The sequence below is a fragment of the Pygocentrus nattereri genome, chromosome 26 (assembly GCF_015220715.1).
Source record: "Pygocentrus nattereri isolate fPygNat1 chromosome 26, fPygNat1.pri, whole genome shotgun sequence".
Lineage (NCBI taxonomy): Eukaryota > Metazoa > Chordata > Actinopteri > Characiformes > Serrasalmidae > Pygocentrus > Pygocentrus nattereri.
In genome coordinates this window covers 16,329,171-16,345,000 of record NC_051236.1, presented here as the reverse complement: position 1 = coordinate 16,345,000, position 15,830 = coordinate 16,329,171, and the positions used below count along the sequence as shown (strand labels likewise).

The 15,830-nt window shown below is 38.9% G+C and overlaps 2 protein-coding genes across 3 annotated transcripts in view; both read left to right on the top strand.

Annotated features, from left to right (window-relative positions):
* The window catches only part of nprl2 (NPR2 like, GATOR1 complex subunit), a 7,762-nt gene extending 4,231 nt beyond the window's left edge, over positions 1 to 3,531 (top strand). For both annotated transcript variants that reach the window (XM_017712680.2, XM_017712679.2), the window contains exons 9-11: positions 200 to 314; positions 2,306 to 2,448; positions 2,544 to 3,531. In XM_017712680.2, the coding sequence (XP_017568169.1) occupies positions 200 to 314; positions 2,306 to 2,448; positions 2,544 to 2,611 (326 nt within the window). In that variant the 3' untranslated portion in view covers positions 2,612 to 3,531. The remainder of the gene's footprint in view (positions 1 to 199; positions 315 to 2,305; positions 2,449 to 2,543) is intronic.
* A 776-nt stretch (positions 3,532 to 4,307) lies between these two features.
* Positions 4,308 to 15,816, top strand: zmynd10 (zinc finger, MYND-type containing 10). Its single transcript, XM_017712682.2, has 12 exons — positions 4,308 to 4,487; positions 4,619 to 4,727; positions 5,401 to 5,517; positions 6,030 to 6,083; positions 6,486 to 6,638; positions 7,828 to 7,916; positions 8,032 to 8,132; positions 9,116 to 9,288; positions 10,831 to 10,956; positions 11,137 to 11,258; positions 11,484 to 11,609; positions 15,205 to 15,816. The coding sequence occupies exons 1-12, from the start codon at positions 4,402 to 4,404 to the stop codon at positions 15,302 to 15,304; spliced, it is 1,356 nt and encodes a 451-aa protein (XP_017568171.2). The 5' UTR covers positions 4,308 to 4,401; the 3' UTR covers positions 15,305 to 15,816.
* Positions 15,817 to 15,830: the final 14 nt, after the last annotated feature.

Genomic DNA, 15,830 nt, shown 5'->3' with positions numbered 1-15,830 from the left:
TTATATAGCAAATATCCTCACAAGGAAAGTTAAATATGTAAAACATTTAATGTTATTTAATGTCCTTACTTTTAATGTTTTTTTTTTATTTATTATTTTTACACATGCTTTTCATTTTCAGTAAGGAATTAGTTGTAAAATGAGGGTTTTTCCACTGGTAGTAATACAAGAATGTGTGTTTGTTTGTGTGCTCCTGTAGGACAGAGAGCCAGTCTCAGGGATGTATTTCAGCTATATTGTGGTTTGACTCCTGGAACTACAGTGCGTGATCTGTGCTCTCGTTACTCCCAGCAGCTACAGAGAGTGGATGAGAGGTGAGAGTGAGTTTACCCATTACTAATAGTATAGTTAAATAATTATAAAAGTAGCCTAGAGCAGGGGTCTCACTCACTTTAAATGTGACAAAAGCATTGTCACTTGGAAATTTCTGCCCCAGTCAGCTGAAAGTGCTATTATTGTGAAGCGGAAGCATTTACAAAGAACAGCTCAGAAGAAGAAGTACCCGAAGAAGTAAACCATGCAAACTCATAGATTGGGGCTGCCGAGTCCTGAAGCAACGTCAGCACAAGAACTGTGTGTTGGTAGCTTTATCAAATGGGTTCCCAAGGCCAAGCAGTTGCACACAAGCCTAAGATCACGATTTATAATGCCAAGAATTAGGTGGAGTGGTGTATTGCACACCATTACACCATTACAAAGGAGTGGAAACCTGTTATCTGTAGTGATAAATCATGTCACTATCTGGCAGTCTGATAGAGCAATTGGGGTTTAACAATCTGGGATAGAGCCATGGTTTGGTTTCGTGGCCTGCACAGAGCCCTCACTTCAACCTTACTGAGCAACTTTGAGATCATTCAGAACATTGACTGTCAGCCAAACTTTCTTGTCAAATATCAGTGCCTGACCTCACAAATGCCCTTTTGATGGTATGGGTACAAATTCCCAGAGACATACTCCATAATGTTGTGGAAAGATTTCCTAGAAGAGTGGAGGCTGTTACAGACATAAACGGGTGCATTATAAGGCCAAATACCGTATTTTCCGGATTATACGTCGCTCCGGAGTATAAGTCGCACCAGCCAAAAAAAAGCACAGTAAAGAAAAAAAAACATATATACGTCGCACCGGAGTATAAGTCGCATTTTTTTTTTGGGGGGGTGGGGGGGGGGGTTTAATAAAATCCAAGTTAACGTAACATGAACAGTTATTCAGATAACAATGACAAACTATAACAAAGAACATGCTAACAAGTTTATCAAACCATTTTTATCAAAGTTTATATCACTCCAAATCATCAAATCCATTGAACTCTTCATCCTCAGTGTCACTTATGAACAACTCCGCTAACTCTGGAGGTGGACGAAGCGCCGCTTCCTCTTCTTCGTCGCTTTTGTCAGACTCGTCGTCAGTTACATTTGCAATTATTCCAGCCTTTCTGAATCCCAGCAGGATGCTTTCGGTTTTCACGGAAGCCCATGCTTTGCTGATCCATTCAATGACTTCCGAGAACGTAGCGTGGCGCATTCTCCCGGTTGCCGTGAAGTCCGTATTTTCCGGACTATAAGTCGCTCCGGAGTATAAGTCGCACCCCTGGCCAAACTATGAAAAAAAAGTGCGACTTATAATCTGGAAAATACGGTAGTCCCCAAAGAAAACGTTTTTTTCAGTTATTTTAGCATGATTGCAATTACATACAATTATACGTGTTCATTGGTGGTTTTGGATAGTAAATTAAATGGCTATAAAATGGCACTGTAAAGAAATATAAGTCAATATGTTTCTCTACAACGAACCATTTCACATCAAATCACTGTGTGTGACTTTTACATCTCAACAATTGAATTATGTTAAATCCCCATCTGGTTCCTCTTGTGTGCAATGCACACATCAGTGGTTTATGTTACCAAACCAGCCTCAAAGTTTTATCTACCCATAAGATGGCAATATTTAACCACAGGGAAAACTAGACAGGTGGTAGTTTAAAACCCCTGGCCTTGAGTATGTGTATGAGTGAAAAGCAATTGTGGCAGTATCTTTACCAAAATCAGTTAGAATTGTTTAAATATTTTGTTCTGGATAAAATGTAGTAAAGTCTATTAAAACATTTTTAATCCATAATAGGAATAAGGAAACTAAGAATTCATGGTTGTCTCTAGAAAAGTAAGATATAATATTGCTATCTTTGATTTTGTGTTTTTTCATCCCAGTGACTTCATCATGGGAATTCCCCATTGTGAATCCCATTTTAACTGTAGGGACATGTTAGAATGTTTTTGCCTAATAGATTGTTTACCTGTGCTTATAGGAAGTTGATCCAGTTTGGTTTGATGAAGGGCCTGATTCGCCGACTTCAGAAGTATCCAGTTAAAGTTGTTCGAGATGAAAGAAGCCGTCCTCCCAGACTCTTTACTGGTTGCCATAGTTATGATGAGATCTGCTGCAAGACTGGAAAGTGCTGCTCTCATTTCTTTGAAACATAGTTAAATGGACATGAGCTAATCATACTGAAATGCAAATGTTTCTTCATGCTTTCATGTTTACAGGAATGAGTTACAAGGAACTGGATGAGCGCTTAGAAAATGATCCCAACATTATCATCTGCTGGAAGTGACGTCTTATGAAAGAGGAACAATGTAGATATGTTTAGAGACATGCCTCCAGTTCAGGCGATGGGCCAGACAACCTGTGGTTAGACTGAGCTGCAACAGCGGAACAGCGATTGGAAATAGATGAGCAGATGTGCGCGAGGACAGAGGAAAAGCTCCCAAAACAGACATACTCCATATCCCCAAAAGTCTGTAGGCAACTATTCATCTTATTCATCTTCAGATCAATATTATTAAAAAAGAGCTTGTCCCCCTTTGCTGCATAAACATTTTCAGCTTTTCTGTGGAGGGCGTTACACTTGATGATAAAACATGGCTGTGAGGATGTGATTGCATCCATGGCACAAAAGCATTAATGACGTCAGTTGGATGTTTAGATCAGGATCACAAATGCCACTCCAACAGTATTAGAAGGTGCTTCACACTAGGGAATGCAGTTCCACTGCTTCACAGCCTAGTGCTGGGCTTTATACACCTCTAGTCAACACTTGACAATGGGCTTGGTGACCTCAGGCTCATGTACAGGTTCTCCAGAACATCCCATTCTACTGACAGTGCTTCTCTATTATATAAGTTATGTTTGTGCATTGCACTATTTGAAGGCATGTATCAGCAATGGGTGCTTACAAATTTATCTAAATTTGCTAATTAGAAGGTGTTTCTAAATACCTTTGGATATATAGTGTAGCTGAATACGTTGAGTTGCGGTTTAAGCATGCTAACCTGCATTTCCGATTGGCCGCACATCATATAAAAGTGTGCTGTGCTTGCTGGGACATGACTTATTGATAGGAGAGTACATCAGGCAAGATGACGTTAATACAGTATGTGCCCTGTTGCCTTATTGTAAACTGACCAAGTGGATGAATGTGATGTCTCAAATGTTGGAAGTAAAAAAAAATAAACTTCTGATATTTTTCTCTTACGTCTGCTTCTTAATTTTTTACTTTCCCCTTTTTCTAACCAATTTATGGTAGATCAAGTGCAGTTTTAACAGCAGGACAATCATAACATGTTAAAATTCATCTTTGCTTTATAAGCAAGTGCCATATTCATACTGCATGTACATAGTATCATTGTGATGATGAAATCCAAACAAATGTTTCCATTCCCTACTAAAAAAAAACAGCAGAGACCTGCGAGAAGTCTGTGCTGGTTGAAGCTTGTCTATGGTTGTTTATGCTGCTCCAATTCTAGTTTAACTGGTCACCCAGTATGGTCATGCTGGTTGAACAGCATACCAGCATCCATTGTGCTGGTGGCCAGGCTGTTTTTGAGCTTACCCTTTTTAGGATGGTACAAGAAACAAAACATATACGCAGCCAACACGTTTGGAAAGGTTGGTTATTTAGGGGTTCTTTAGTAAAGCCAATAGTTCTATTTAAAACTTGGATCGGTGAAGAATGTGCTTTATGTGGTCCTATCTAGAACCTTTTCAAAAATGGATCGATATAGCACTAAATAGTGTTCTTCTGTTGTTACAACATTGACATCATAACTATAACAAACAATCTTTGATGCCATATAAGAACCATATACAACACATTCTTCGTGAATCTGAAGAGCCATTCAAGTATGAAATGTTCCTGTGGAGAACACGCATGCCTTTACTGAAGAACCCCTGAGGAGCCTTTGTACCTTTCTGCGCATGCGTATGAATGTAAGTTGCCATAGCAACGGCAGTTTGTTTGCTACCTGAGAGCAGCCGAACTGTTTTGTGTGGCTGATGCAGAAGTAGAACTAACAAAATTCACAGCTTAGAAAGTTAGAAGTTAGTAGAATTTTGTCATCAGTCATGGATTCAGTGCTTTTACATGTAGAAGCTGAAGGTTACATCCAGAGTTTGGAAAAAATATCACTGCGGGAAATCGGGAGTCCTAAGTAAGTTCACTGAAAACATTCCGTTAGCTAGAATGGCTAACAGGCGGTGAACCATGTAAAGCTGTCGTCCGCGCATTCACCAGCTATTTCTTTCTGCGTTTTGTTCTCTTGTGTATTATTTTTTATGCCAGGTGGTTTCGCCAACATGAGTATATTGAGAAGCTCAACATGCAAGCTATTCTTAATGCCAGTGCTAATCAAGAGGAGTTCGTCAAAGACCTTTTTGTGTCACATGGGAAGGTAGGTAGCGTTAAACATTCCAACAAGCTATTCTGACGTGGTTTACGTTAAAGTTAGTGCTCAAAGGTTCAGCGTGTTCAGTGATATTGTAATATAGTAGTTAGCTGAACGACTCAGATCATGGAAAACAAAATAAAGGACTTTGAAGTAATGTAAAATGTGTTAAAGTTTCAGAACAGCTGCCATTCTCTCTCCAGTCCATACAGTCCCAACTAGGCTGCAGAACAGCGTGTTTTGAATCCGTAATTTCTGTGGTGTCACAAAAACCAACACATTTCCATACAGTACTGTGAAAAAGTATTAGGCTCCTTCACACATTATTTAAAGCTATCTTTCTGGGAGATAAATGTGTTTGTGCAAAACAACATATATCATTATAACAAATACTAAGAACACCTATACAGTGAAAGTACAACCTACAACAGTAGAATAGAGCTCATGTATCTTATATCACCCTTAAGGGCACAAAACCAACCTGTTTAATTCTAAATGATAAAGAGAGTTTGGAAAATTACCATGTAAAAAATAATTATGACCATTTTGGTGTGTAAAACCACACAAATGATAAGTGGAACTCAAGAGAAAAAATTAAAACACAAGAAAAATATAAGATATGGCCCTTTAAAAAGGATGCATCTGAATAAGTGATGAAATGTGAATGTGCTTTGTCTAGATACCCACGCTGGTTCATGGAATGATACTCATTGAAATTTGGAAACAGAAAGTGTTCCCTATTCTGTGCCAACTTCAGGACTTTAGCCCCAAGAGTACCTTCCCGCTGTACATGGTGGTACGTTGATATTCTCTAACTTTTTCTATAGTGTTCTTACTATATTTCATGTACTAACTTGCACTACATGTCCTGAAGCCAAGACATGTTTTAATTAGGGAATTCAGCTTTAAAGTGCATCCGTTGCTGAAACAGGTGTTCAGCTGTGCATACACAACTTGTATAATCTCCTAAGAAAAGCATTGTCAGTAGAATTGGAAGCAGTGGAACTGCATTGTCTGGAATGATCAAGCCTTTGGGATGAAGTATTTGTGATCCAGAACTAAACTTCCAACATTTGTACATGACCTCACTAATGCTCTTGTGGCTGAATGTAGTCAAACCCTCACAGCAATATGACATCATGTAGTGTACATTTTCTCAGAATAGGTTAGGCTGTTACTGCAGCAAAGGGGGTCAGATTTCCTATTTTGGAAGAAATGTTGGATGAGCCTGTTTGGACATATAGTGTATTTCATGTTATATACCATGAACCACTTTCAGATTAAATGTAATTTCTTCATTGTTCTCAGATTCACCATGAGGCTACAATCATAAATCTCCTGGAGACAATCATGTACCATAAGGTAGGCACATGTGCAGAGGGATTTATCCTTTTCCCAAGACTGTTTTTCCTGTTTATTTTACAAACTACCACAAATCTTCACTGAGCCAGAAGCACATTACTAAATCACATTCCATTGAATAGATGAATGACTGTTTAGATAGGGGTAGGAAATCTTTTTACCAGACTAAACAGTTAAGCTTTTAGTAAAGCAGTCAAGCTGCAAGCAAACAGTCTGTTTTTATACGATTGTTAATTGTGTGTTGATTAAATAATATTATTTGAGTTTGTTTATTTATTTATTTTTTAAGGTACATCTATCCAGGAAAGATCCATAGATTCTCCCTTACTGGCCTGCACATTTGATAACGACATAGTTCGTTGTGTAACTGAAATTTTGAGAGGTCTATTGTTGATGCTGTAGGAATCCTGTGAGGCAGCTGAAGATGCTGTTTTGGACCTGGTGGATTACTGCCATCGTAAACTCACTTTGCTAGTGGGGCAGTGTGCCCGTGGAGAAAACCCCACTCATGACAGACTCTCTCATTCAGGACTCTCAGATATGAACTCCATACAGGTAAGGGACCTGCAGTTGTATCCTGTGGAGTATAATCCCAAGAAAATTTTAACCATGAACATAATCAAACAACACTTTCTACAAAGATGGCAGTAATTAGATATCTAATCATTAGAAAATGTATCTTTGTGAAATTAAAAAAAATAAAAGCAAATTAACTAACTAACAAAACCACAAGGAATGTTATGAAGTTCCTCTCCTATCACTACAATATTCAGAGACAGGCTGCTGAAGACTGCACAAAGGACTGGTCACTTTTCCAATATGCTTTTCAAACAACAGCTAACTACTGCAAATACAATAATTTAACTTCTTGACAAGACCTGCTTCTCCTAAGCACAAATCTGTTTAAGGAATACAGAATATTACTACAGTGCTTTCACTGTAAAGTTCTCTACTGTGCACCCAATGTAACAAAAGAGTTATTATAGTTGGGAACAGATAATTATTATTATGTTGAATAATAATCATTGTTCATCAGTATTAATAAGTACATAACTTCTGTATTGCGTGTATCAAAGTATCAAAAGTGGAAGTGTGTTATTATAAGTTATAAGGCAAGTTATTATAGCTATAACATTAGTTTGAGGAACAGTTTCAATTTATTAAAACAATATAACTATAATGGCTAGAATAACTCACATATTAAGAGCTACACGGTTGCCGATGATGCTTTTTATATAAAAATAGCATTGATCAAAAATTAGTTATATTTGCATGTGACTAAGTATGGCCTAGTTACAGTTCCTATGCTGATATTTTACTTTGAAATCATGTGGAGTGAAAGTAGGCCTACATGTACTTTGTTACTGTCCACCACTGATTAATAGATAACAGTCAGTAGTTGAGTGCAGCAGTAAGTAGTAACAAGTGCTCATTTACATGACACATAAATTACTATATACTGATAACTGTTAAGAAATGTAAACATTAAAGCGAGCCGGTCCAGGCTTACATGCCTCACTCCTATAGCTTATTAATAACCAGCTTACAATAGTTTTTAAGTAAATATTAGTAGTAAGCTATAAAAATATGTAATTCAAGAGTTAAACCTTAAAACCTTAACGTTAACCCTAACTTTCCACCACCTTGTGTCAACACTGTACACATTTCAGAAATGTAACTGAAAAGCTTTTTCACATTTCACAGCAACATTGCAATGCTGTTATGTATTTATTGTTTCTTACAGGATCTACGCAACCAGAGTAGCATGTTAGAGTTTGAAATCTCCCTCAAGGCTCTGTCTGTGCTTCGCTACATTACTGATCATGTGGAGAGGTATAAGGGGTCACATTCTACTTTAAGGATGACACAGAGCTATATAATGGAATTTGTGGTGATAAAAGGTATTTATTGGTTATGATGATGAGTCTTATTCTTCTTTTTAACAAAGTTTGAGTCTGAGTGTGCTCTCAAGGATGCTGAACACTCATAACTTGCCTTGTGTGCTGGTTCAGCTTGTGGGACAGTGTCCCTGGAGCCGCAAAAACAGAGGTGAGTAACACGCATGGCGATATATCTATTCCTGACATAGCATTAACAGATAAGGGAGTACACTGTGTAGGTAACTTGCATATAAATTTGTTATTTGCATATGTATGTGCATACTGTATACACTGTATGGCCAAAAGTACGGGACCATGGGCATTAATATGGAATTGGGAGCCCTTTTTTTGCTACAGCTGCCCCCACTCCTCTAGAAGACTTTGCTCAAGATTTTCCAGTGTATTTATGGGAATTTGTGTCCATTCAGTCAAAGGAGCACTTGTGCAGTCAGGCACTGATGCTGGACAATAAGGCCTCACTCAGTGTTCCAGTACATCCCAAAGGTGTTCAGTGGGGTTGAGGTCAGGGCTCTTTGCTGACCACTAAAGTTCCCCCACACCAAACATGTGAGTTCATGTCTTTATGAACCTTGCTTTGTGTGCAAGGGCACAGTTGTACTGGAACTGGAAAGGGCCTTCCCCAAACGTTTGCCAGAAAGGTGCAAGCATATAATAGTCTAAAATGTTTTTTTATACTGTAGCATTAACATTACCCTTCATGGGAACTAAAGGGATTTGCCCAAACCCTGAAAAAACAGACCATCATACATCCTCCACCAACTTAAGCCAACTCAAGCCAACACCTGGCATTATATATAGTGATTTTAGGCTTTTTTGCTGCTGTTTGGCCATGGAAACCCATTTCATGAAATGAGGCAAGTTGTAGTGAGTGAATCAATAGAGATTAGCTGATTTTTACACTCCACAAACTTCAGCACTTGGTGGCACTGCGTCAGGCTTGAGCTGTTGTTGCTCCTAGATGCTTCCATTTTATAATATTGGCACTTACATTTGACTGCAGCAGATCTAACAGGACAGAAATTTGACAAGGTGGCAACCTATGAGAGTCCCTTTTTTCTGCAGTATGATCCATTCTACTGACATGAAATACACTTTCAAAACCAAAGCACTGTGTTTTGTCTCCCCCTGCAGGTAAGCTGGAGAAGTATGAGGAGGGGAAATGGAGAGAGATTCCTGCTGAAGACCGACTAAAGATGACCAAACTGGACGGCCAGGTGTGGATTTCTCTCCTCAACCTGCTGCTTAAACCAGACTGCCAGAGGAAATATGACTTCAATAACTTCAACAAAAACCAGCTCTTAAAGGTACAGCATCCCATAAGAAAAGCACTAGTGCTCCAGTATACTATACAATATTGTGTTCACCATACTCTAATCTACCAATCACTATGGTGCAGAAAAATTATAAATGGAAATTGCAGGTTTGGAGTTGAAAGCCATAATGCTGTAGGAGCCCAAGGGTCCTTGAGCTGTGCTTGAGGTTGTTGTTCTTTATTAAAATCAGTCAAAGTTTTGTGCCAATGATTGCTTATCACTTGACCACTTAAAGCCAGATGCAGTCTAGTTCCTAAAGCAATAATTCAGTAAAAAAACAACACATTTACATATAAGCTATACACCCATTTAGCCTACAGCACTTAGGGCTTCCACACTATTTTTCTTCTTTTTTGCCATGTAAGTAATTTATGAGTTGAACATACATTTGATTAGTGGGGATGTGAGTCCAAGACATTGTGAGTCCACAATTTCACCAAGGGGACAATAAAGTATATTCAGTGAACCTATGGAGAAGACCTGTACAATCAAAATAGAAATCGACTTCCATGTCTTTGTCATGTTAATTAACATCTTTTTGTACTCAATCCAAAGATGCAATAGGTTATCTAAATGGAGGCAATTACTGAGCCTCACTCTTTTGCTATTTTTGCTCCACATTTAGCTCTTGAATCCTATAGCCTTGCCTAATCATCATGATCTTTCAGGATGTGGCCCCCATTTGTAATTCTCACTCCGTGCCAAGTCATTGTCTTCTGAAACCTTATCTGATCTTCATTTATGCTGATGAGGAAAACAATGTGCACGATGCTGCTGTTCCTTATTTTTAGAGGCGTTTCCCCTCTTTATCCTGTCTGCTTATTATCATATTAGTTTTTCTCATTCTCCCACTGAGTCCATCCTGTCTGTCTTCAGGCAGTATTGCACAGTGCTGCATATTTAATATAAAACAAAAGAGTCACTCAGACTTGCTTAGATATGTGGTCAAGCAATAGAACACGAGAGGGAGTGTGTGTGGCACAGATGATGTTATTCACAATAACACACATCTTTGAGTGCTTTGATGCTTTTACTCAACAGTTCTGCAAAATAAAAAAGAAAATTAAAGCAAAAACCCAAATTTCTATTTAATGTGCTTAATTCCTTCCACTCCAAAAAAGTAGTCTCTTGCTGTACAGATAGAACTAAAAACTGTCATAATAAGAGGTTCAGCTAAGCTTTTTCAAAATGTGCTGCAATAACCTAAATGTTGTGTCGATCCAGCCAATCTGAAGAAAAGCTTGCTTAGGGAAAACAACGTGCAGAATTTGATGTAGTCACACTCTTCTTCAGAACCTGTCCTAATAAGCTGCATCAAATATTATGTTGTATAAGTTATTTTCTGTTTTATGTGCTAAAATAGAAACTTAGCTGCAGTGCAAAGCAAGTGGTAAGTTAGCAATGGGTGCTCTGTAGAATGATCGAGTTATTGGAACAGCGCGAGTACAGTGCTTCTTGGTTTATTGTTCTATGATATCCTATGAAAAGCAATTGTTGTCCTGTGCGTCTTGTCCTTTCGGTGCATGTCTACAGCTGCGTGGATTTTTGACGGAAGTTGTAATAGATCAGCTGCCGAATCTTGCTGATCTTCAGCGTTTCCTTAGCCATCTCACTGTAACCGAACCTGCGCCACCAAAGAAAGAACTCATCCTTGAGCAGGTAAACTACTACCACACATCATATCACATGTGCATATCACATGCTCAGCCAGACCTACATAGTATTCATAAAAAATCCACTGTATTAAAAAATATTTTTAACTGTTATTTTTATAACACTGATAAACAAATGTTTTTTTTTTGGCAGAATAAAGGTGATTAATCCAATACTTACATTTAGCTTCCAGAAATTTGGAATGGAATTATCGCAGAGAATTCTGGGAAGTGGAAGGCCATAGCCAAGCACCAAGTGCAGAAGGTGTTTAACCCATCTGAAAGTGAACTAAGAAAACAGGCAAACTGGTGAGATTCAAATTCAGAAATCCTCTTCAAATTTGAGTTTAGATTGAGCAGAAGAATTGTGCTGATAGATTTTATGGAACTATGTTTGGGTGAAGGCCTTGCAGTTCTCTACTATCTCAATTAGGCATATTTCTAACCTCAGGTTATGAGAAATGTGCATATTTTCCTGAGTGAGATTAGGTGAGTAGGATGAACTGTGTTTGTGTATGTGTGTCTGCTCTTCAGGTTGGCTGAGACGTATAATCTTGATGTGATAGAGAGTCTCATTCCAGATAAACCAAAATGTGGCACATGTGGAGCGGAGGGGGTTAAGCGCTGCTCCCGCTGCCAGGGGGAGTGGTACTGCAACAGGTGCTCTACATTAACTTTACATACTCTAAAATATTAAAGACAGTCTGTTATGTATTTATGTTCATTGTAGATTTTTCATTTTCCTCTTTTATTTGTTTTTCATATAGTCTTGAGTATGCTATCTTAAAAAAACATTTGTGGCATTACTCACAACTCAGGATCATAAACATGTCTTAATGTAAAACTCCTGCATGTTTCAACCTAACCCTGATCTGCTACATTTGTTTTGTTCCGGTTACCACAGAGAATTTCACAATTTCAGAATGTTTTCATGTACTTAGAAACAAACAGAAAACTCATTAAAAGGTCATCCTACATTTTTCTTATACTTTATTTTTCCACTGAGGTCCACTTTATAATGTTTTTGTAGGTTTATGCATCAAAAACAGTCATCATTTATTTCATGATTATTCTCCAACCTCTTTTTATCCTAAAATTAAACAGCCTTTTTTGTTGCTGTGCCTCTGAGACTGATGCATGTAAATTATTATTAAATGAGCAGATATGTAAGACTGTGCAACTACTGTACTACTGGACTACTGTAGGTCGAAGACCATCAAAGAGGAGAGGAGGAAGGCGGGTTAGAAGGCAGCGAGAGAGAAGGAAAGGCAGGAGTGTGGAGGTTAGAGTAGGGACTCTGAACATAGGGACAATGACTGGTAAAGGCAGAGAGCTTGCAGACATGATGGAGAGAAGGAAGGTAGATATTCTGTGTGTCCAGGAGACCAGATGGAAAGGAAGCAAGGCCAGGAACATTGGAGGTGGATTCAAACTGTTCTATCATGGTGTAGAGAGGAAGAGAAATGGAGTAGGGATAATCCTAAAGGAACAGCTTGGGATAAGTGTTCTGGATGTAAAGAGAGTGTCTTTGAAGAACTAATGAATGAGGAAAACGAGAGAGTGAGGAGGACAACAGGGGGAGAGATAGTGGATCAGGAAGTGCAGAGAATTAGTAAGGTGGAAGTGAGGGCAGCTTTAAAAAGGATGAAGAATGGAAAGGCAGTTGGTCCAGATGACATACCTGTGGAGGTATGGAGATGTTTAGGAGAGAAGGCAGTGGAGTTTTTAACCAGGTTGTTTAACAAAATCCTGGAGAGTGAGAGGATGCCTGATGAGTGGAGAAGCAGTGTACTGGTCCCCATTTTTAAGAACAAGGATGATCTGCAGAGCTGCAGTAACTACAGAGGTATAAAGTTGATGAGCCACATGATGAAGGTATGGGAAAGAGTTGTTGAAGCAAGGCTAAGGCGAGAGGTTCAGATCAGTGAGCAGCAGTTTGGTTTCATGCCCAGAAAGAGTACCACAGATGCAGTTTTTGCATTGAGAGTGTTGGTAGAGAAGTACAGAGAAGGTCAGAAGGAGCTACATTGTGTCTTTGTGGATCTAGAGAAGGCATATGATAGGGTGCCAAGAGAGGAACTGTGGTACTGTATGAGGAAGTCAGATGTAGCTGAAAAGTATGTTAGGGTGGTGCAGGACAAGTATGAGGATAGTGAGACAGTGGTGAGGTGTGCAGTTGGAGTGACAAATGGTTTCAAGGTGAAGGTAGGGTTATATCAGGGATCAGCTTTGAGCCCCTTCTTGTTTGCAATGGTGATGGACAGGTTGACAGATGAGGTCAGGCAGGAGGCTCCATGGACCATGATGTTTGCAGATGACATTGTAATCTGGGGTGAGAGTAGAGAGCAGGTGGAAGAGAATCTGGAGAGGTGGAGGTTTGCACGGGAGAGGAGAGGAATGAAGGTCAGTAGAGATAAGACGGAATACATGTGTGTGAATGAGAGGGAGGCAGGTGGAAAGGTGAAGATGCAAGGAGTAGAGGTTGTAAACGTGGATGACTTCAAATATCTTGGGTCAACCATTCAGAGCAATGGACAGTGCAAAAAAGGGGTGAGGAAGAGGGTGCAGGCAGGATGGAGTGGGTGGAGACGGGTGTCAGGGCTGATGTGTGACAGAAGGATAGCAGCAAGAGTGAAAGGGAAGGTTTACAAGACAGTAGTGCCTCCTGCTATGATGTATGGTTTGGAGACTGTGGCTCTGTCTAAAAGACAGAAGGCTTAGCTGGAGGTGGCGGAGATGAAGATGCTGAGTTTTTCGTTGGGAGTGACAAGGCTGGACAAGATTAGAAATGAGCAGATCAGAGGGACAGTGAAGGTGGAGCAGTTTGGAGATAAAGCCAGAGAGGCCAGGTTGAGATGGTTTGGACATGTGTTGAGGAGGAATAGTGGATATATTGGGCAAAGAATGTTGGAGATGGAGCTGCCGGGTAGAAGGAGAAGAGGTAGACCTCAGAGAAGGTTTATGGATGTAGTGAAGGTGGACATGGAGATGGTTGGTGTGAAAGTAGAGGAGGCAATGGATAGGGCAAGATGGAGGCAGATGATCCGCTGTGGCGACCCCTAAAGGGAGCAGCCGAAAGAAGAAGAAGAAGAAGAAGATATGTTAGACTGTGCAAAAGTTTTAGGCACTTGAGAAAATTATATTTATAAGGTCAATTTAGATTTATCAAGGTCTATTTATCTGGTCAATATAAGTTTATTTGCTCAAAACACCAATATTAGAGTAAATACAAATTACCACATTACTACGATAAGTAGTCATTTTATGTCTATCTGTGTTATTGTTTAACCATTTCCAAACCACTACTTGTGGCAGCCCGGTATTAATAGTAGTCATCATCCAATACTTGGTTTAGCTAAGCAATACTTCATGATATTAAACTACAGTACTTTTTCTTTATTTTTGTTTATTTGCATTCCTTCTAATGATATATGGTGCTTTTACAAGTACAAACACATTTATTTCCCAGGTAAATGGTTTCCAATTATGTGCTTAGGTGCCTAAGACTTTTGTGCAGTGCATAAATGTGATATATAAATGTGTTGTTTTTTGTGAAATCACAAAAACAGTGAGTTTAAAATGGTCTGTTTTTGCAGTTTAATTTCCTATATGGACTGTGTGAGCTGGGTAGTGATGGTTACATTTTCAAAACATACCAATGTTTACATATTATGTTAGATTCCTTTATTTCAAAAGTTGGCAAAATTCAGTTCTGTATTATTAAATCACTGGGAAGTTGCTGAATTCTATGAACATACACTTGAACTATATAACTATTTAAGGTGAACTAATCCCATTGCACTCACATTTCTTCCCTCTGTAAAACTAGTTCCATCTCTTTCCACCTCTGGAAGAACAAATGATATGGCTATTATGTACATGAAGTTAAACTGCTTTAATTTCTATATACATTTGACTGATGAATTAAAAAAATATGTGTTTTGCTTAAACATTGACTGATGGAATTCAGCAGCTTCCCACTGGCTTCTATTATAAGTGTGTTTTGAGTCAGTGGGTTTTTTGTTCCTTTTTAAGTACTGGGAAATGTGCCATACTTATTGCCTGTGGTTATGGACCACATGCTGCAGCTGTGGCAGATAGATATTTGATTGAAAAAGTGCTGGAGTAGTCCACTGGAGTGAACTAGAAACAGCCACAACTTGCCAATGTTCACCTCAGTCTTCCAGGCTTTGATTAGTTATAAATTAGTAATACACTGTAATAAACAATATATAATACATTTGTTTTATTGTAGGGAGTGTCAGGTGAAGCACTGGCCCAAGCACAAACTTGCATGCCAGCTGATGGCAGAAGCCACTGAGAAACTACAAAAGGAGCTCAACATCAAGACTTGAGAGTTTACTTGGAGGAAGGAGACGGAGACTTCAGATGCAGACGGACTGAATGACTGTAAACTCCGTTGTCTCACTGACCTTTATAGCGTGGGTTGCTTTGGTTATAGTGGTAATGTTGAGAACTGAGGAAGAGGAGGAGCTATTGTTTGCTCTAGTGAGCTGAGCCTTGATTGAGGAAACTCATTGTTACTAAGTAGACTGTCTTGAAAATGAAAAGAACAACAAAAATGACATTAATATGATATGTGTAACAATGACGATAATAGTGTAACAATTATTATAGTTTTGAAAGCATGCAATGCAGCATGTCTGAGAACATTGCTTGAGTGTGACTAAAAGTGTATTAATGGGGAATTAAACCAACTTTCCAACATTTCCCATCATTAAGATGTACACAAAGTTATTCTTAGTGGTTTCATGTGAAATACTCCATTGTAGAGCAGCAGAGGCTGAACTGTACAAAACTGTAAAAGTGATGCAAGTGATGTAGCCAGTAAATTACCATACAAACACTTAATTTTACCAG